The following is a 20,683-nucleotide window of genomic DNA, read 5'->3' as shown; positions in this document are numbered from 1 at the left end:
GGGCTGGCAGAGTCCACGGTCAGGTGGGTTGAACCCGGACAGTGTTAGTGGACGAGTCTGTATCGTCTTGGTGGGAAGTGGCCAGTGGTGTCCCGCAGGTTCGGTTCCTGGCCCTGGGCTGTTCAACACCCTTATCAAAGACTAAGGTGAGGATGTGGAAAGCACACTGGTCAAGTTTGTGGATGATAGTTAGTTATGGGGAAAAGTGATCACGCTGGAGAATAGGATGTGGATCCGAGCGGACCTGGACAAGCTGGAAAGGTGGGTGGAAGGAACTGGAGACAGTTCAATAAGGATAAGGGCAACCCTGGGGAGGACAAAGAGCAATGGCCATGAACTGTTAGAGGATGGTTTCAGGTTGAAGAACTTCTTTACGGTGAGGGTGACTGGAATCTAAAGCAGACGTCCAAGGAGGTGGTGCAGTCCCCAACCTTGGAAGTCTTCAAGAGGAGACTGGACAGACACCTTGCCGGGATCATTTGATCTCAGCAGTATTCCTGCCCAGAGCAGGGCAGATGGACTTGATGATCTTTCGAGGTCCCTTCCAGCCCTTAACATCTATGATTCTATGAAAATACTGTATGTGCAAATGTTCTTTCACATTTCAGTTTCCGCATACCAGGATTGGGCAAACAGTGAGCAAAAAATGTAAATTCCTATATGCTCCCATATTATAGAATCATAGAAAACGAGAGCTGGCAGGGACCTCAGGAGGTCGTATCTAGTCCAACCCCTGCTCAAAGCAGGACCCGCCCCAGACCCAGACCCAGCTACATCTTCCCAGCCAAGGCTTTGTTGAGCCAAGTCTTAAAAACCTCCAAGGATGGAGACTCCACCATCTCTCTAGGTAACCCACTGCAGTGCTTCACCACCCTCCTCGTGAGAAAGTGTCCAAACTAAACTTCCTTCCCACTAACATCAGCAACTCACACTACAGATGCATAAAATAATTTGTAAAAATATTAGACTTCTGGCAAAAGACAAGCTGAATCTCAGGAAATGTACTGGTTATTTATGAGCACACAGAGGACACAAAGAAGTTTTTACACATCAGGTTAAAATTGTAAACCGTAAAACACAGCATTTTGGTTGACTGCATTTCTGATACTGCAACGACTGAAAAAGCACGGTGAACAATTAGCACACACTAACAAGAAACAAGCATGTGAATAAATGAGCAACAAGAGTGAACATATCTAAGGGCAAAAGGTTGATTTGTACAGTTAATCTTTACCGTGGAACAAAGACCGCCCCATCTATTTCTGAACACACACACTGGCTGATGGTAGACTGGGCACCATCCATTTGCACTGAAGGACACCATTTCTCACAGGCACAGCGGATGGACACAAAGGGTCAATGAGGATTTTTTCGCATGAATCCCATGCAAATAGAAGTGCCGGACTGACCATGTGGAGACTGAAGCCTTTTCAGGGTATTTATTCCCAAAACACATACAGTGCACAGGCAACAGGAGTGAAAAATTCCCCACATAGACGCAGTACATCAGGGTCGGGCAATTATTTCAGGTGGAGGGCCGCTTAATGAGGTTTGCTGAGTTTTCGAGGGCTGCATGCATAGACCCGCCCCTTGATAGTTGCTCCACCCCCTGGCCACCATCTTGGCCCACCCCTAACCCCTGACCATTGCCACCTGAAGTCCCTCCCCTTGACTCCGGAAATACTCCTTTTGGGATGGAGGGTTTCCATCCTAGAACCAAAAAAACCCCAAAACGTGCACTAAAATGAAACATCTACTATAACATATTTTAATTTTATTACAAAAAATATTTTTGTCATGATTTGTGTTTGCGTCATGTATATGGAGGAGATTGCATAATAACTCAAAAATAAAGTCTTAGTCTTGTATACAGTGTGTGTGTGTGCGCGCGCGCGGTGGGGTGTGTATGTGTGGGGGGGCTATGAGGGGGTATCACTACGTATGGGTGGGGTTGTGGGGGTAGGGTGTGGGTGTGGGGCATTTGTGGAGCGTGAGAGAGTGTCGGCTTCCCCGCCCCCTACCTCCTGCCCGGAGTGAGCAGGTCCCCAGTGGCTGCAATGGCCGGGCCCTTCCGCACATGAGGGTGGGAGCAAGGTGCAATAGAGTATGTTGGGGGCATGTGTATACGTGGGCACCTCACTCCCACGCTCGTGGGTGGGAGGGCTGGACGGGTACAGTTTGTTGGTGGGTGCTGTGGGCTCGATGAAAGTGCCTGGCGGGTCGGATCCGACCCACGGGCCGTATTTTGCCCGCCCCTGCACTACATTATCCAAGACCAGGCCTACAAGAATCACGCTGAGCACTGTCAATATACCTGACTCAGTCTCAATGACGTGTGAGATGGATAAAGGCAGGCGAAACAGAGCCTTTCTTAGGGTAACACACACATACCTGTCTTATTAGCAACTAGATCAAGTTTACTGACATGTGCCACACAACTCACTTTCACTCTCCTTGATATTTTTGTTGGCTAATTTATTCACATCTTTTCGAATTGCAGTTATCAAAGAATCTGATTTAAATTATTTATTAAATCAAAAGGATAAAGAAGTGCAAGTTCATTACATATTTACCATATGAGAGCCCACTTATAAAACATTTTTTTCTTCCTATTCTGAACAAGGATCTCTTCTCTAGGTCATGAAATGAATTAAAAATTCTCTCTACACCTTACTCTCTAACAGCCATGGCTCTACACTCAGAGAGGAGAAAAGGACTGGCTTCTAAAAACTGTTCAAATAAACCTCATTTCTCTCTTCCACTATGGGTTCTGTATTCTCATGCTTACAACACTGTTGCTGATCCTCCAGCTTCTCTCTTTTGGAATAGGTGTCTTATTCTAGGACAAACTCTCTCACCAGGAACAACAATTCATATAACACCAGATGGGCTTCAGCACACATCCATACAACAAATAAGCAACTGGAACAATATGAAACAGCCAACAGACAGACCTTCTGCTTTCATCTTACCGTGTTCTCGATTTCACTTGGGTTGCATAGCTTATTTCCTTCTCCTCCCAGATATCTTCCTCATCCTCATTATCATCAAACTGTTGAATCCGTTCGTTGCAGCAGGCTTCAAAGAGGGAAGCGTTGGGCTGAAACACAGTTAAACAGAAATCAGGTTCTGCAGATCCTTGGAGGACGATCCTGGGGCAGAACAGCATTCATAAAGCAGAGGTGACACAAAACTGTTCCACCTTTTCATTGTGTGTGCACCCAAAACAGGGAGCTTTAGTTCAGAAGAGGAAGAGACAAGAGTCTGAACGAGGCAAACCCAGAAGAGATGTCAAAGGAACCACTCTGTCGCAACCTCACTTGTTTCTGAACTGCTCCTGTGCCGTTCTGGTAGCCAAGTTTCTGCTTAATCCCCTGGCACAGGGAGGCTCTCAGCCATGAAGGGAGCACTCAGAGATATTTCACAGCACACCACTCAAGCTCAGTAGCTTGGACCTTAGAAAGTAAGGGGACAGGGCCATGGACAGCCTCCTTTCCACACAGACAAAAGAGCATCCTACAGTGTCATCTCAGCCTCCTCACGAGCTTTCAGCCAAATACTTACCTTCTAAAGAATCCCATTAAAAGCACGGTGAAAATTAAGTCATATAAAATCAGTATGATAATCCTGAATTTTGTGCATGCACTTTCTGTATGACGGGAGATGCCTTAGCAGTAATCAAAGTCAAACTGCTCTGTATTTATATGAACAGCTTGCCAAGCCGAGTGCTACAGGATCTCTGAATTAAAGGTTTGGAGCACGTACCAGTTATGGGACTGTCCAAACCAAGAGCAGTAGTGGGATTTTGCTGCGCAAAACCCTCTCCAGTCAGGAAAAAGAACAAGCTAAGCTAAGCATACCAATTGCTATTTGTGGTTTCAGTTTTAGTTTGCAGTTTTCAGTGGAAAAAACAAAGAATTTTTGCAGTTGAGAACTTCTGTCTGGGCTGACGAGAAGGAAGGGGAACTCATCTTTCACAACACTGTTTGAGGGAAGGCCTAAAGGGAAGTGTTTTTAAAACTAAGGGAATCAAAAGCCATCAGCTTTGAATAGGACAGGATGTGTCAGGGAACAGGTGTCTGTTTCTACCACCATCCATCTCCTGCACCTGAGGACGATTCAGGGAAATATTCAGAGCTGTTAAGGAACCCCTCTCTAATCTTTACCCTCACTGGCTTCCTTTCCTATTCAGTCAGTGGAAAGGGTGACAGAGAGAGACTTCAGACAGCAACCAGTTTGAACAAAGCCTGCCAGCACTTACACAGAAGTACCCTCCAGCGTGGCCAGTGACCACATGCAAAACCCTGTCGAACCAGAGGGCACAGGACCGATCCAGATGTCAATGCCCTGAGTCCCCTCTGTGGCTGCAGGCACTGGGGCTGCTCTTCCCTTGCCACAGAGAGCCCCTTTTCTCCAAGACAGCGAGGGCAGCAGTTGCCTCACGTAGGCACCGATCAGCTGCCTCAGCCCTGTTCAACAAACACCCCCAGGCCCCACTTACACTGTCATCATCTGCATCTATGTTGAAGTTTATCTCCGCAATCCTGTCAAAAGGCGCGCTGCAAAAGAGGGAGAGAAACCTAAATGAGGGCTGGGAGCAGCATTTCTGCAGCCTCAGCGTAAGGCCAAATGCAATCTTTTTGCAAACTCAGCATACAACCCGAGGCAGCTGACCACACAGTAGCTCTGCAGCTTGACCTGACACGCTCCTCTGTTGTCCCTGAACACTTGTTGCTGTATTACCCCCTGAACAGTCGTTGCTGTATTACCCCAAAGCAGCGATTTCTTTACTCAAGACTTTGAGGGGAAGATGACCCATCTTGCTCTTCTGCTTGTCTAAAAAAAATCACATTTAGGATTTCCAGCTTCTCAATCTTGTCCAGTTCCTTGGCACAACAGCTGAAGCTGCCTGGCTCACAAGGTATTGAGCCCTCCAGGCAAACTAAGCAGGGCGGCTTGGAACCAGACCGCTACTGGCTGTCACATGCCAACATCTGCAGAGTATAAAGGCTGCCACCAAACACTTCTGTCTGTTCTTTCAGCACTGGAGCAAAGCTGGCATGCAAGGAAAAAAAAAACTGAACTTGATCATAGTCTCAAAAGCTTAGCTGTATGGCTTGGATGATGCATGCTTCCCACAGCAACAGGGGAAGGAGCTAATGACCCTGCAAGTTCCTTACCATTCTGTGTTTCTTTGGGAACTCAATGAATCTCCTTACAGAACCACAGAAAATGAGGGCTGGAAGGGACCTCAGGAGGTCACATCTAGTCCAACCCTCTACTCCAAGCAGGCCCAGCCCCAATTCCATCATTCCAGCCAAGGCTTTGTCTACCCAGGTTTTCAAAACCTCCAAGGATGGAGATTCCCCCACCTCTCTGAGTAACCGGTTCCAGTGTTTTACCACCTTCCTAGTCAGAAAGTTCTTCCTAATATCCAACCTCAACTTTCCTTGCTTAATGGGAGATCTGATGAGAATCCAGTGGAGGCTGGAGAATGGGCAGTGACTGCGAGCTTCCTATATAGCAGTGTTCTGCCCTTGGCAAATCATGTGTAGAGAAACACAATCAAAACAGCTCATACTAGCAATGGTGTCAAGAGACACCATTACAAGAACAAAGGATGCTGTAAGTCCAGTATCCTGCTCATTAGTATGGCTAAGGGGAGAGGGGGGTGTCTTTCTTTGGTCGCTGATATTATTTATATCCTATTTATTAAGCTTTCTCCCCTTAGTGAAAGACTTATGCTTGAATATTTTTACTATTTTACAGCAGAGGCACAACATCACCAACCCAGTAAAGCAAGGTTCAGTTTTTTATTGCACCCTGATTCATGTCTTTCACCAATGGGGAAGGGATCTCCACACTACTGTGAAAACTAGAATAACTGACACTGCAGAGACTGCTTTATCCTTTCTTTCCTCTCTGGATGAAAATGAGGGAATGGATAGCATGTTTCAGTTACAATTCTCTTTCAGTTTTACATTGCCCATCAAGTGTATGAGCTAACCTCCTCTTAGTACAGGTTTAATTTCTACTGAAAAAATGCATAAAAAATTAGGTTAGACCACAATCAGTGCAACTGCCTGACAGACTGAAAATGCCTGGTCCTTCTGTCCACAATTCTCAGAAAAGGGGGCACAAAAAGGTTCTCTATACAGAAAAGGAGTTTTCTTTATTTAACGAGGCATCAGCACACGCCTGTCCCCAGATCTCCCCCGCCTCAACCAAAGGTAGCTGCCAACATGCTCACAGGGCAAGCTGCTGGCTTTTGCTTGACAGAAATTTCAAAGATGACACAAAGAGCTGAAGCTGTTAAAATTGAGATGAAATGACAATTTAAACATACGGGTAGTTCACTGGGGCCCACAAACAGCGGGCCCTCACTACCCTACACCTGCCCGGAGCTGCCAAAGACTCAAAGGGTCATTTTGCAGCTACGTACTTCTCTGAACTGGCTCGCCGAGGGACAAGGAGCTCAGCCAGCTGACGTTTTTTCCACTGGTAATTAAATTACACAAGACAGAAGGGGACCTCCGACTCTTTCACCATGACGCATAAGTGGGACAGTTGCAAGATGTTATTTATTTTAAATGACAAAAGCCTCAAAGCAGGCTACCAAAACTGCGTGGGAGTGAAGCTGGGAAGAGGCAGTTAATGATGCACACACTCGAAGGTACGATCTCATTTCTGAACGCTGAGTTTGGTCAGCTTCATAAAATGAAACCTGTCCACCCTTCCCTTCCTTGGAAGGTGTGATCTCACCCTGTCTCATCAATGTCCCCTTATACATATGGAAGAGTGGCTGGATGTTCTTGGGCAGTTCACCTACTGCAGGTCTTTGGTTTTCTGCTCCTGACTTGACTAAAAACTTTCCTGGACAGAACAGTGCCAGCACTGTTGCCTGAATTTAGAACTACCGCTTTCTGATTTTAATCAAACAAAACAGCACGCACAGAGATAGTTATGACACAGCACCTTATTCAAAAAGAGTCTGTCCTTCACCACTCCTTTGCTGCTGCTTCTGCTGAGAGACTTTCAAGCTCCCAGCAGGGCCCTTGCAGCTGGGTTTTCTGACTTGTTTCTTCTTAACCACCCTGTTACGCTGAACTTACTGTTTTTTCAGGCCCATAACCAATCTTCCACATTTTCGAGCTGAGCAGGGTAGTGCATCCTCCACCGTAAGCCCTGAACCAGAGGAAGCGACTGAAGTCCAGGAGGACTACAGAGCCAGTAAAGGACTAACAGTTCCATTCACAATGGTTGAACTCACTTGATGTTGTCATCCTGGTCTGCAAACTCTTCATCATTGAAGCCAAACTGATCCACAAAGTTGGCTGTCATCTGCTGGATCTGATACTCTGAGAATGCCTGAGGGATGTAACCAGCAAAGAGTCACAAGTGTGCAAAGAAATCAGTTTCAGGGAGTTGAACACAGGCACAAAGGGAGATGCTGTTGTTCAGCACACTCCAGCCATGGCTCGGTTTATCGGCTAGGTGTCTGTACAGCTGTAGTGCCCAATCTACTGCATGTAACGGTCCTGACGTCCTGCACCTGTTCTGACCAGCAAGGTATTTAAGGACTTCTGTTCATACTTCTGTTCAGACTGTTACTCTGCTAGCACAGGGGGAATACTGGAATACCCCCTGTGGAATCAACTCCGTTTCCTCTTGTTCTCAAGGGTTTTTCACATTGCAACTGGGAAAAGGAAACCACTAGCAAGGGGAAGGAAAGCATGCTTGTAAAGCCACACAAGTGGCGTGTAGGGGCATCAGCTATTTCACCATTTCTGGAACCTGACTAGACTTTAGATTGAAGCCATCCACATATTCTCCAGTGTTACCTTCATGCTACCAGCAAGACAAACTTTTGGCTGGTTTTGGCAACTTCCCTTTTATCCACAATGCTCAAAAGGAGAAAGAGAATGCCTGGCCTCCTTGCTACACATTGAAAAGATGCTTCCACCACTGACTACCACCTCTGCAGCACCCCCAAAGCTGTGAGATCTCCTGATCCACACAAAGCCCTAGTGGTTTGCTGCATCTGCCTTTCCCTAAGCCCTGGCCCTCACTCCCTGCTCTTATCTAACAGTCTCTGTGCAAGCACTCGCCTCCGCAGCATGCATTGGCCTTCCCATTATTCCTCCCGTCTCAAACAGCAATTATCAGGAGTCGACTTCAAACTCAGCATCCACACAACAAAGAGCTTCTTTATTTGTTGCTCAGTGGCCATGTCTACATTAGATGCTGACTGTGCAGTTGTTGAGCACAGTCATTTAATACTTGCATACCCAAGTACTAAATGACTGCGTAGTAACTAGCATTACAGTGAGTAGCATCCCCACACAGCTTCGTGGCAACACTGACTGTGCAGTAGCTCATTACTACTGCCCAGCAGCATATTACTATTGCACAGTAGCACCGCATCACGGCTCATGCCATACAACACTACTGCACAGTAGTAACGACTTACTGCGCAGTAAGTGTCTCGGGTAGATGTGGCCAGTTTGTATGAGAATGCAGGATGTTGTGTTTGGGGTTGGACTAGATGACCTCTGGAGGTCCCTTCCAGCACTACTTCTCTATGACATGCTTATGCCATCGGCCCACCTTCCCTTTTTATGTAAATTGTGCTGTTCTATCCAGATGTCCAAGCACCTCACAGGAGGCAAGTATCATTGCCCCCATTTTACAGTGAGAAAAACCAAAGACCAGACAGCTCACAGAGTGGGCACTGGGACGAGCAGGAGTACAGTTCTAGGATATTCAGCCCTGTACAATAACCACCCTGCCTCTCAATTAATGAGCAGATCCCACAGGGCATCTCAGCAGAGGACAGCCCTTCGCTACAGTCAGCTTTCCAGTCTGCTGCAGAAAGCAAGTGATATTTCTCCCAACTGGCCTTTCCTTCCTTGTTAAACATTTCTTGCTAACAGCTTAGCTGGACGCAAGGCAGCGAAAGGGGCAGTTTGCAAAAAAACAAGTTCAGGAAGCCTAATGACTACGATTAAAGGACGAAGCCAGAGGAACATGCTCCTCAGCAACAGTAAAAAACACAGCATCCGTCACCTGCTGGAGGGAGAGTTCATTGGGGAAAGCGCTCTCAATGTCTTCATCCTCACTGGAAGAGTGCAAATGGTGAGTGCTCACCTGAAACACAGACCACAGTGAATGTCGGGGGGGGACAAGGAAGCTGGCCACGTGTGATCGTGGAAAACATCAGAACACATAACACCGCCACCAAAACTTTCAAGTGAAACGGCCAGAAGGCAACAGGCCCATGTGACAGAGAGAAGCATTTATCACTGTTCTCACCAAATCCACTGTATTCCGCCGGTTCGTCTCGGTCAGAGTCTCTTCTACAAAACTCTCCCACCTCCCTCTGCAATCCTCAGGTAGCTCTGGAACAGAAGGGCCATCGCCATGGTTAACATAGCTCAGGGGGGCTCAAGGAACAAGAATCGGTGGCAGTCACTGCAAAATTCAGTCCCACTTTCTCCCATGTTATGCGCAACGTGTAGATCTTGCAGCCAGCCAGGACCAGTGTCCTGATCTGCAAGCATCTCCTCAAAACCTTTTGCAACACTGTCAGTACAACAGGCAACATGGCTGTAATCCCTCTGCTCCAGCAGGCCCATTAGCACACGATGTGACACAAACATGATAACCCTTAAATACCCTCCCAGGAGCCAAAATGCTGGAAGGCAAGGAAGAATCCAAAAGAGAAAACAGAAGACAAAAAAAAATGGGTCCAAATCTCAGAACATGGACATTTAAGAGAAAAAAAGGGTATGCTGAGGGTGTTACTTAGAAGTGTGGACAACATGGGCAGAGATGCGTATCAGAGGACAGAGACTGTACAGTTTAAGGACCTGTAGAGTCTTTTCTTATACCTGAGATACTATGTACTGCAAGTGCTAGGTAATACACTCTAACATGTGGGCAGGTTTCAATCCTGGGTGTAGTAGGGCTGCCCCTGAACACTGTCCAGAATGCAGCAGCCTGCCTTCTGTACGGGGCTGAGTCACCAGGAGCACGCAACTCCAGTGCTCTTTATCCAATAGCTTTCCAGGCACAATTCAGGGTATCTGTTTTCACCAATAAGACCCTACATGGCCTGGGCCCTCCATACTTCAGGGACCGCCTGCTGGCTTATGCAGGACCACGATGCATCCTACAAGTACCAGCAGTGCACCAAGTCCACTTGAAGAAAAGGCATGGGAGGTCACTGCTGGCACTTACTCCTCAGCTCTGGAACTCCCTGCCCCGCAAAGCCAGCCACAGCGTGAGCCTGGACGGCCTTCAGAAATGGTGTAAGCCCTCCCTGTTTGAGCAGGCATTGAGCAAACAAAGCTAGGCTGAGATATTGTCTAGGGGAGTCTGTTTTATGTAGATATTCCAGCTCCCATTAAAATGGTTTTGTTCTCTTGGCACTCTCCTGTTTCGTGAATTATTCCCTCTCTTGCTGTAAGCCGCACCAAGTCTTTGTTAGGAAGGGCAGCATATAAATCAAGTAAGTAAATAAATAGTTCCAGTTTTAACACACAGCCACCCAGGTGATTGGGTCTGACAATGAAGACAATCGAAACAGGGCAAATTTTTAAATGATCAAGTGAATTACAAGAGGAGAATAAGCTGAGTCAATTATTGAATTTTTTGTTGCAGGATGTTGGTGGCCGCGGCCCCCCTGCTTTCCCAGGGGCGGGGGTGATGCCTGGGGCTGTGTCAGGGTGACTGTGTCGTGTGGCTCTGAGGTCGGACACAGGGTTTGTCTGGGGCTGATCCAACAGGCTGATGGGGAGTCCCAGCCTTGCTACTGCACTGGGGCTGGTCCTAGAGCCGCACCATGCTGCCAACATCAAGCTGCCTGGCAGGGACCTGGCCACATGTTCAACTTAAGACACAATGGAAACCAGCCAAAAAATGATTATACAGATTTTGTGGAATCTTTAGGTGGCTTATTTCCCATTTTATCACACCGCTACTTGCATGAACGTGTGGTCGGATTACTATTTAAGGCACGATTAACTGGCTAATTTAATATAAAGCACTGGTTGGGACGGGTCCTGTTTGGAGCAGGGGTTTAGACTAAAAGACCTTCTGAGGTCCCTTCCAACCCTCATGTTCGACTATTCTGTTTTCAACCTTTTTTCATTCGCAGATCCCTAAAAATGTAAATGGAGGCACCGACCCCTTTGAATTGTAAGTGTGGGTATTCACATACTTTTGACTGATCAGTCATCTTTTATGGACCCCTTAGACACAGTCTGCAGACCACACGTTGAAAACCACTGGTTTAAAGTGTAAGATCTGTGAGGGACCACCCCCCCCCACACACACACGCATGCACACAATATACTGTCATACCGTATTCTATTTAAACTAGACTGCAAGCTCATTGTTATATGTTTACAGACGAGAGACGGGATTCCCACAATGCAAGTACAGCAGGGATGCTCCAGTGATGACAGTACAGGACAAATTCAACCTCACTTATACAGGCAGAATGACAGACTCTGATATGGCTGTATGTAAACACGAAAGACCAAAATCTGGCCAGAAGTCTGAATGATGGGAATCTAACACAAATGGTCGTAAGCCCCCCTTTTTTAAAAATTAAAAATGCATCTCAACAGCGTTTAATGCAAGGCAAAAAATGCTCTAGGAAGCCCTGCAAGAGCGAATCGATCAGAAACACACAAAATACAGGACTGAACAGGAAATGGAGCATGTACCTTTAATGAATTCACTGATCTGAGTCTGCATGGGGCCTTTCTCCATGTTCTGTACCACAGCGTTGGCTATTCGGGTCAGGTGGCCCATATTCCCTCGCCTCATGCCACCTTCTGCCCTGAAAACAAACAGTTGGTACCAGTTTAACAGAACACGTATCAACAAGTCTTTAAGTGTCACTTGCTGCTCCTGCAGCAGTAATTGCATCTGCGCAAACAGAAATTACTGCAAGTGAGGCCAATGTTGAGATGCTGCCTCAACCCCGCACCTGCACCGAGGGGCGCTGGGTCTCCTCAAGATGAGGGATCCTGGCCAGGTAGATTGAGCAGATAGCGACAGGGGATGACCGCGGTCCTGCCTGCTCCAAATGCGCTGGATAGCCTTCGGTGCCAGCTAAAATCTTCACTAAAATTTTAACACACATCAATCATCTACTAAGCGCTATGAGAGACTGGCACAGAACTAGATCAGTGATCATCTTTTTATAATTTTAACTAGAGGAAAAAAAATACATTGGAACTAAGAAGGATGAGTCACTGCCATACTGAAAACGCATTTGCATTTGAATTGTTTGTCTCTGAGCAAGAGAACATAACCCTAACCATAAGTTGCTCCATTACAGAGAATAGAAAAAGTCAGAATAAAGTCAAGCAGTCACCAACACACTTTGCCCTTCTATGAGCCAATGAAGGAGTCTCTCTCAAAAATCAGAGAGCAAAACAGATGGATCAAAAGAAAACTTATGAGGTTCAACAAGGACAAGTGCAATGTCCTGCACTGAGGAGGGAGCAATCCCCTGCACCGGTGCAAGCTGGGGAGGACGGGCTGGGCAGCAGCTCTGCAGAAAAGGACCTGGGGGGACAAGGGACAAGAAGCTGAACAGGAGCCAGCAGTGTGCCCTTGATGCCAAGAAGGGTAACGGCATCCTGGGCTGCATTGGTAGGAGCGCTGCCAGCAGATCGAGGGCAGTGATTCTTCCCCTCTATTTAGCACTGGGGAGGCCACATCTGGAGTCCTGTGTCCAGCTGTAGCCCCCCACTACAGAAAGGATGCGGGCACACTGGAGAGAGTCCAGCGCAGGGCAACAAAAATGGCTGGGGGCTGGGGAACATGACTGGTGAGGAGAGGCTGAGGGAACTGGGCGTGTTTAGTCTGGAGAAGAGAAGACCGAGGGGGATTGAACAGCAGCCTTCAGCTCCCTGCAAGAGGGTTGCAAAGAGGACGGAGCTGGACTGTTCTTAGTGGGGGCAGATGACAGAAGGAGCAACGGGCTCAAGTTGCACCAAGAGAAGTTGGGGTTGGATATTAGGAAAAACTCTCTCACTAGGAGGGTAATAAAGCACTGGAACAGATTACCCAGATAGGTGGTGGAGTCTCAATACTTGGAGGGTTAGGGTTAGGGTAGACAAAGCCTTGGCTGGGATGGTGCAGTGGGGGCTGGTCCTGCTTGGAGCAGGGGGTTGGACTAGATGCGACCTCCTGAGGTCCCTTCCCACCCTCATTTTCTATGATTCTATGAAAAAGCAAATACCAAAACAGCTGAATCCCACTATCTACTATTCCAAGATTGAGGCATATTAAATTAATACAGACAGCAAGGCTTAAAAATTAGCAGGTCAAACATCAAATTGTATTAAAAGCCCATCATAACAGCACATCAAGAAGGCTGTCCCCTGTTTCTAAATCCTAAGCAGGATACTATCAAAGAAAACCACTTCTCTGTACTCCAAGTGGAAGCTGATGGTCTGTAATCCAGTAATCTGTTAGTAAATGCTAAACCCTTTGACTTCAATATAGTCAAATTAATCCAAAACCCAAAGTTAATTTTGAGGTAGCAGGCTGCTTTCATGTTGATTCCTCCCTGTAACTGCTTTAGTTTTCTACATGCTGTTCCAGTAACCCTTCATGTTCAAGTCTAAGCTGACAGATGTTTCACTTCACTCCTACACAGGACCCATTTCTTCTAACAATATGAAGTCACAGCTAAGTGTTTGAGCCTGTGTTAGGAGTTAAAAATCAAGGGCACCCCAAGCATTGCCAGAACCTCAAAAGAGTGACATGGCTGTAACCCAAAATGAGATGCGTCTCCTACCAGTGGCACTACTATATGAAAAAAAGTGAATGTTCGGTCTCATTTTTCCAGCTATCTGTAGAGAGAACAGTGGACATATGTGAATGTAGGTAACAGTTGTGTAAAAAGCCCTCTCCTTCCACTCCTCTCAAAAGTCCTGCTTCTGCCAGTTGCATCTATTTTTGTCCAAAATATTAAAACCATACTCTACAATGCAACACAGCCATGCGCCGTCTTTATGTATGGTTTCCTAGCCACTTAATTTGAAAAACGAGAGAGGCAGGATCCACAACTTGCCATCTGGGCTGACCGGGTCAAGGAGCAGTTTTAATACTCAATTAATAATAACACGCAAGCTAGACTCTTATCTTGACACTATCCAACAATCTATTCCTACCATGCACGCACTTGCTGTTTGCTACTTTGATGGCACAAATGAAAGGATGTGCGAAATCAGCTACCTAAATTACTAGGTTTTCTCTAACTGGATCGAAGTTAATGTTTTGCTTGTTTCCCCTCCGAAGTTCTGACGCACACTAAGAGTTAACACCAAGTAAAATGGACCACCAGCAGCAGGAAGTGCTGTGGAAGGAAAAGAAAAGGGGTTTTGAATACATGGCTTACCACATAAGTATTGTCAGGAGTTGACAATTGCCTGTACAGCAATTATTATTTATAGATCCTCACAGCTTGAAAGTACAGAGCAAAAGGTTTAGGTGAACAAGGAAACAGCAGCTCCAACCACAGTCGTTCACACTTCTTTCATTATTTTTTAAATTCTTGGGTCGTACCAATCATCATGTTTTCTGAGTGGCTTCCTCAGCTAGAAAACTGAGGAATATAATGTCTGTCAACCTAGGTGCTACTGCCCTTCCTCTTCACAAGGGATAAAAAATGCAAACCCCTGATTTTGGTTTATTAAAAATAAGTAAACCAATGTGGTATTCTTTAAGACGAGAATGAAACATATTTTGCAGAATGGTCTGAGGTCATTCCCAGTCTCCTATACATGCACAAGGGTCTGCTATCCGTATTTGTAATTAAAATCACAACATAGCAGCTAAAAACAACGTGGGTTCTTTTTCAAGGATGCTAGAAAACTTTGCAAATTATTCAAACAGGCAAAAGAATATTCAAAGGAGAATTCAAAATCCACAGCCCTAGAACTGGGACCCCCATTAGAACAAAAATTCCTTACTGTATTTTATCATTGGTTTCCCAGGCATCCAATATCCTCTGCACCAAGCAGCACTTCTGGAACAGCTGGAGAAGGAGAAAAAATGAGAGCGGTTAAGACACTAGCTAAGGACAATCCCATCCCCTGGGCAAACCTGTCTTAAACTGTGTGTTACTTCAGTTCATCTCTATTCCTTCTGTCACTTAGAAGTACTTTAAAATGTGTTTTAAATGGATTTGCCTTGAAAGGGCAAACTACACAAGAACCTTATAAAAAGGTCCAACATTTCTCACATCTCCCATAAAAGGCATAAAGCTTCCTCTATAGCTTAAGATACCTCTTGCCTTAGAGGAAAAGGAAAGACAGTGATACCTAAAATCTTTTTCAGGATGTCCTTAGAGGTTTCAGCATCATACTAGTGAATGAAGCAACTGTGGTTTCATAACCCCCGCGAAAAAGAAGCTTTTCAGGAGAAGCACAGGCACAAACAGAGAAGTCAGGGGTGTGTAATAGTGGTGATTGTTCTTTTTTTGTCTAAACTTTCTATGCATGTTTAGTAAGAGATAAAAGGAAAAGAGATCTCTAAGCTTATTAATGAACAGGGTAAGAGGCTTCATTTACAAACGAGCCAACAAATCAGCTGCAGAAAGGCAAGTACATTTCCGTCCAAAACTGGAAGAACAAAACGAAGTCTAGACAGTTTTGATAAACATCACCATGCCCTCTTGAGCAGTTTATCAGATTACTTTCTTGTTAAGCAAGACCTCTACCAAATCCATCCACCTAAGGTTCTCACATGACATGACTAGACTCACATGCGTCACCATGATATTTTCTGGCCTGTTGTCTGGAGTCTCTGAGTTTTCTGTGGTCACATTCCCATTCAGTACCTCTTCTTTATTTTCCAGGTCATTCGTTGTTGTTTTCCCTTCGTGCACAGAGTGCGAGAGGATCGCTCCTATGCACAGTTCCACTTGGAAATGCAAAAAGTTATTCCACGTGTATGCAAAAAATAAGTCCTGGAACAATGTAAAGAAAAGCAAAATATCAGTTCAGGGCCGGCCTGATCAGCCCTTTCCACATAAACTTATTTGCAACTGGGACCAACAAAAAACACTGTCAAACATCCCAAGTTACGAAGCATATGGGACTCTCTCGCATAACACGCACCCTTCAAATGAGATGCACACTTTTGTGTCAGCACCTTAATTACTTCTGTAATCTCCTGAAAGTAGGAATATTTATTCTCCAAATAGACTTTATCATATAATTGCACTTGCTTAATGCACTGAAACAGACCTTGGGATTTAGATATCAATTGTTCCAGTAATGTAGCAGATCAAAAAAGAAAGTGGCCATGTTTTCAGCTTAAAACAACATCTTCCTCCGCAGTACGTCACACCGTGTTACTCACAAGTAATAAGTCCATGGTATTGAGCCTGCATAGTTCCCGATTAATACTGGGAGTGTTTGTGTGGAGCAGAGCAGCTATCAGTCGAGCTCCATGAAGGCGAGCGTTCCCCAGCGGCTCCTCCAAGACACCAATAGTAGTTAGGATTGATGTTTTCTACCACAAACAGAAGAGGAAACAGATGTTAGATCCATCTGAACACAGGTCAAAATGGCCTTACTGAACATGGCTTTTAGTCTGATGTTATCCAGCCGGTTCACCTCCTCACATGAATCACTTCTAAAAAGGCAACTATTTGATTACTTAAACCACACTCCCTTTCTGGCCTGAAGCTAGACAGTAAATGAAGTAAGGAGCCATTTAAAAGGTAGCAAAAAACTCGGGACAGTGATTTTATACCTGATTTCTTAAATACAGTCAAAGAGGTATAAATAAGAATGTAATTTTAAAAGACACAAATTCTGTGTTTCTTACAGTGTGGCCATCAGATAAGATACCTCTCTCAGGATTAAGTGTACGCACGCACGGACCACCACCCAATTCCAACTCTGACACATCCAGTTTCTCGTGGTGCAAGCCTCCTAACTCCAGTCATGACAGATCACCCTATCATTTCCTACTCAAACCCAGTGCCTCAAGTACCATCTCCCCCTGCTTTGTTCCTAGGTGTCTGAAGTGCTAACCTCAACTCTGAATCCCCTTCTAAGAATTCAAGTCAGATTTCAATTTATTGTAAAGAGTCTGTGTCATTACACAATACTTTCAGGTGAACAAAACTGGAAACCTCTAGGAAGGAAGTGATGTTACACAGAAAGGAAAGGACACCTCAAATACAGGTAATTAGCCGCTTAGCATCTAGAAAGGCTGAAGTGCTTTACCTTGGGGGGATTGAGGAGAAGCTGGTGGAAATCCTTTAGCCGTGGTTCAATACCATGTAAAATGCTGCTATTGACAGTGTAAGACCTTTCAAATCCCTGAGAGAACGAGTCCATCAATCCTTCTACCCTGCAAAGAGAAAGAAGAAATATAATAGTTGAAGCTTGGATAAAACATGAAACCCCTGTCTGTCCCAGCCCCACTGCCTGCCCTCATAATTCCCTCTTCAAATTCACAGCTCTTCTTTAAGAGAGATGATTTACAGCTAACTAAAGTTTAGACTACGGTGTAAATACAAACCTATAGAGCAGATGCAGCAGGCTGATACAGAGTATGCTGTTTACTCTGCATGGTGAAGGCAGCAAGGAAAAGGATAAAGATGCATCCTTCTGTTTAACACCTCACAAATAAATATTTGGGCATTCAGATGTGCCTGGAAGTGTTACATGTACGCACTGGCGGAAGGTTTGTTATCATTTTTAACACAAGGCGTTCACAAACATGGATGTAAATATTCTAGGTGATAAAAATAAGCAGCAGATGTCTGTGTATACTCCTGCACCCATCTCTCTTCCTAGTAGGGAGCAGGAACACGCATCAGTACTCCTGTTAGGCCTGTCCTTTCCAACGACAGAGATGGATCAGAGTAAATGATCAAGAGCAAGTGCAACCGCACGTTAAGTCATCAGTGGCTGTGTCTACATGAGATGCTTTACTACACAGTTGATTAGTCTACTGCACAGTAAAGTGTTACTGTCCACACACGCAGGCACTTACTGCACAGTAAAATAGTTTACCGAGTGGTAAATTTACAACGCAGTAAAACCAAATAGCATTAATTGTAAGTGTAGATGCGCCTAGTGACTGCCAGAGAGTGAACAAACAATTCCAACACCACTAAATGGATCGCTAAACACCAGCTTGACAGCATCAGGCCTAGGCTTTCTGCAATATTTAAAGAATGTCTAATTTACTTCCATGGACCCCATCAGCAAAGCATCTGTGTCCAGGAACTTGTCCCGAATACACCATTCATGTGTAGAAAGCACAATCCTCATTTTATAGATGGGGAAGTGACCAAGGAGAAATAAGGTAAATCCAAGTTCCCCACAAGAAGTTGGGAAAGGATTCCAGATCCTGCCCTTACAACCGGCCCTAAAGGCTTTATAAACCTAAAGTTTTTTCCACCTCCTCCCAGACTGGAAGAAGTCTCAGTTGAACTGGTCCCCATTTACTGTTTGGAGTGTTACTGGTGGCAACGGCAAGACCCTGACACTGTCTGACAGTAAGTCTCTGCTTTAATACAATGCAATTAATTCTGAATAATGCATTGAATCCACTGCAAACTTTCAAGGAATGTTCTAAGCCAGGGTTGTCCCAACTTGACCACCTGCATGGTGGTAGCAGAAGGACTTGTACGAAATGGAGGGGGGGTGTCCCTGCTCATGCAGTGGTGATGCAATGGGAAATTCACCCACACACTGGTACCTGCAGGGGGGCTGCACTTGGTGGGGGTCCCAGGGAGCCCGCACAGTATTTAGTCCAGGGCCTGCAACTTGAGCAGCACGTGGCCACTGGCAACACTGAAGTTGGACAGCCTTATTGTAAGCATTAACAGGCTGGAGTTTATTGGTTTGGGCAAACGTATGAAAAAGCAGAACAGGAAGGTGGGGGGAGAAGAGAGTCTGGGCTGGGAGATTTTTCTGCAGATGAAAGGGCCAACCAACGGCAGAAATTAACAGCATAGTTAATTAACAGCATATGACCCCATTTCCAGCACTGCCATATCCCATAACCTACAGCTCTGAACGGGGAAAAAAAGAGGTTAGGACAGTGCGGGGACACAGGGTGGCATGCGGCAAGAGAATGAACCCAGAGCCCCTAGCACAGGGAAAGCTTTGCATGCAGGGTGGGGGGAAGGGTGTCACACAGAGCTCCCGACACGGATGAAAGGAAGAATGCAAGGCTACGCAGCTCCTGACAACAGAGATAATGAGGGAGCCTCCTATGGGGGAAGAGGGATGTGGAGAGCCCCTGGCATGAAGGGTGGGATTGCAGCAGGTCCCTGAGATAGATGGAGATGGGAAGAAGATGCAGACGAAGCTTGTGGGAGGAAAGGAGAGAAGCAAGATGCTCCTGCTGTGTGCCGACAGGAGCAACAACATGCACTATTAGCAGTCTGCCGGTCACGCTGTCGTAAGCATTCTTCCTCTTCAGCCTACTACGTGCAACTGCCGGGCAGAACCCATGGGAGCCTTGACCCTCTCAGATCAGCACAGCCCCCGGCTGCGCAGCATTTGGAGAATGTATGTTCTGGACACGGTTCGGACTGGGCTGGGCCAGTGCTCCTGCTGGGACCTGAACTTGGATGTTCCGGGCTAGAGGCTGTTGCCCCTCTGCTAAGGGTCAGGTTGATCACGGCATTTGGCGTGAGGAAGGAATTCTGGGCACAGACCAGGGGGTTTTGCCTTTCTCTACTGCAGGAGCACAGCCTCTTCCTGGGCTCTCTGGAGCATATATGAACACCCCTTGCAGCAGCAAGACGCTGGCTGCCATGGTCCTCCTGCTTTCTCTGAGGCAGGTTCGGGTGTGATGTCTGCTGTGGTGTCAGGGTTGATGGTAGTTTTAGAGAGAGCTTAGATTATGGATTTGTCTGGGATGACATGAACAAGGCTGATCCTGCCTCAGGCAGGGGTTAGACTAGATACGACCTCTGGAGCTCCCTTCCAGCCTCACTGCTCTAGGACTCTATGGCCGTGTCCAGACAAGCGCAGACATGCGGTGTGCGGCGTTGCAGATCTGTCTGCAGAGCCCCACATCGCACATGCAGGCATTCCCCATGCTGCTACTTTGCAGAGATCACAGGGTCAAAAAAACCCACGGCAAAAAAAGTGGGGCAGTGCATGTGACAGCAGCGCACACTGCTCAAAATCAGAGGCTGGCCAGCTGGATCTATGCTCCAAATGTCAGCCAGGCTCCCCGCTGCAGGAGTGCCACGGCTACAGCTCCCAGAGGCCCCCAGGTAAGGCTGCTGGGGCCATGCACCGTGTGCCAGAGTGGCTGTGGCATGGGCATTTCCTGGGGACAGGCAACAACGGCACAAGGTGTGCCACTGCTACTTGTCCCTGGGGAAACACACAAACCTGCTCGTCTGCACGTGGCCTATGATTCTGCATTTGCTGACTGCCCACCCTACTCTCTTCCCTCTCCCCATCTTCAGGTAGCCCCGATCTCCCAGTCCTGCCTTATTACCCTTGCACTCCCAAACGCAACTCTCTTGCTTCTACTTATCATAGATTCATAGATGTTAGGGTCGGAAGGGATCTCAATAGATCATCGAGTCCGACCCCCTGCATAGGCAGGAAAGAGTCCTGGGTCTAGATGACCCCAGCTAGATACCTATCTAACCTCCTCTTGA

General features: G+C 46.3%; 1 protein-coding gene across 1 annotated transcript in view; it reads right to left on the bottom strand.

Annotated features, from left to right (window-relative positions):
• The window catches only part of PPP6R2 (protein phosphatase 6 regulatory subunit 2), a 154,817-nt gene that overhangs the window by 42,626 nt on the left and 91,508 nt on the right, over positions 1-20,683 (bottom strand). Inside the window, 10 exon segments of the mRNA XM_025215448.1 lie at positions 2,973-3,100; positions 4,502-4,559; positions 7,271-7,368; positions 9,067-9,147; positions 9,313-9,398; positions 11,733-11,848; positions 15,000-15,064; positions 15,794-15,997; positions 16,393-16,545; positions 17,268-17,394. Of these exon segments, the coding sequence (XP_025071233.1) occupies positions 2,973-3,100; positions 4,502-4,559; positions 7,271-7,368; positions 9,067-9,147; positions 9,313-9,398; positions 11,733-11,848; positions 15,000-15,064; positions 15,794-15,997; positions 16,393-16,545; positions 17,268-17,394 (1,116 nt within the window).

Source organism: Alligator sinensis, unplaced genomic scaffold (genome assembly GCF_000455745.1).
Source record: "Alligator sinensis unplaced genomic scaffold, ASM45574v1 scaffold1083_1, whole genome shotgun sequence".
NCBI lineage: Eukaryota > Metazoa > Chordata > Crocodylia > Alligatoridae > Alligator > Alligator sinensis.
Note: the sequence above shows the minus strand (reverse complement) of the source record. Positions and strands in the feature narration are given on the sequence as shown.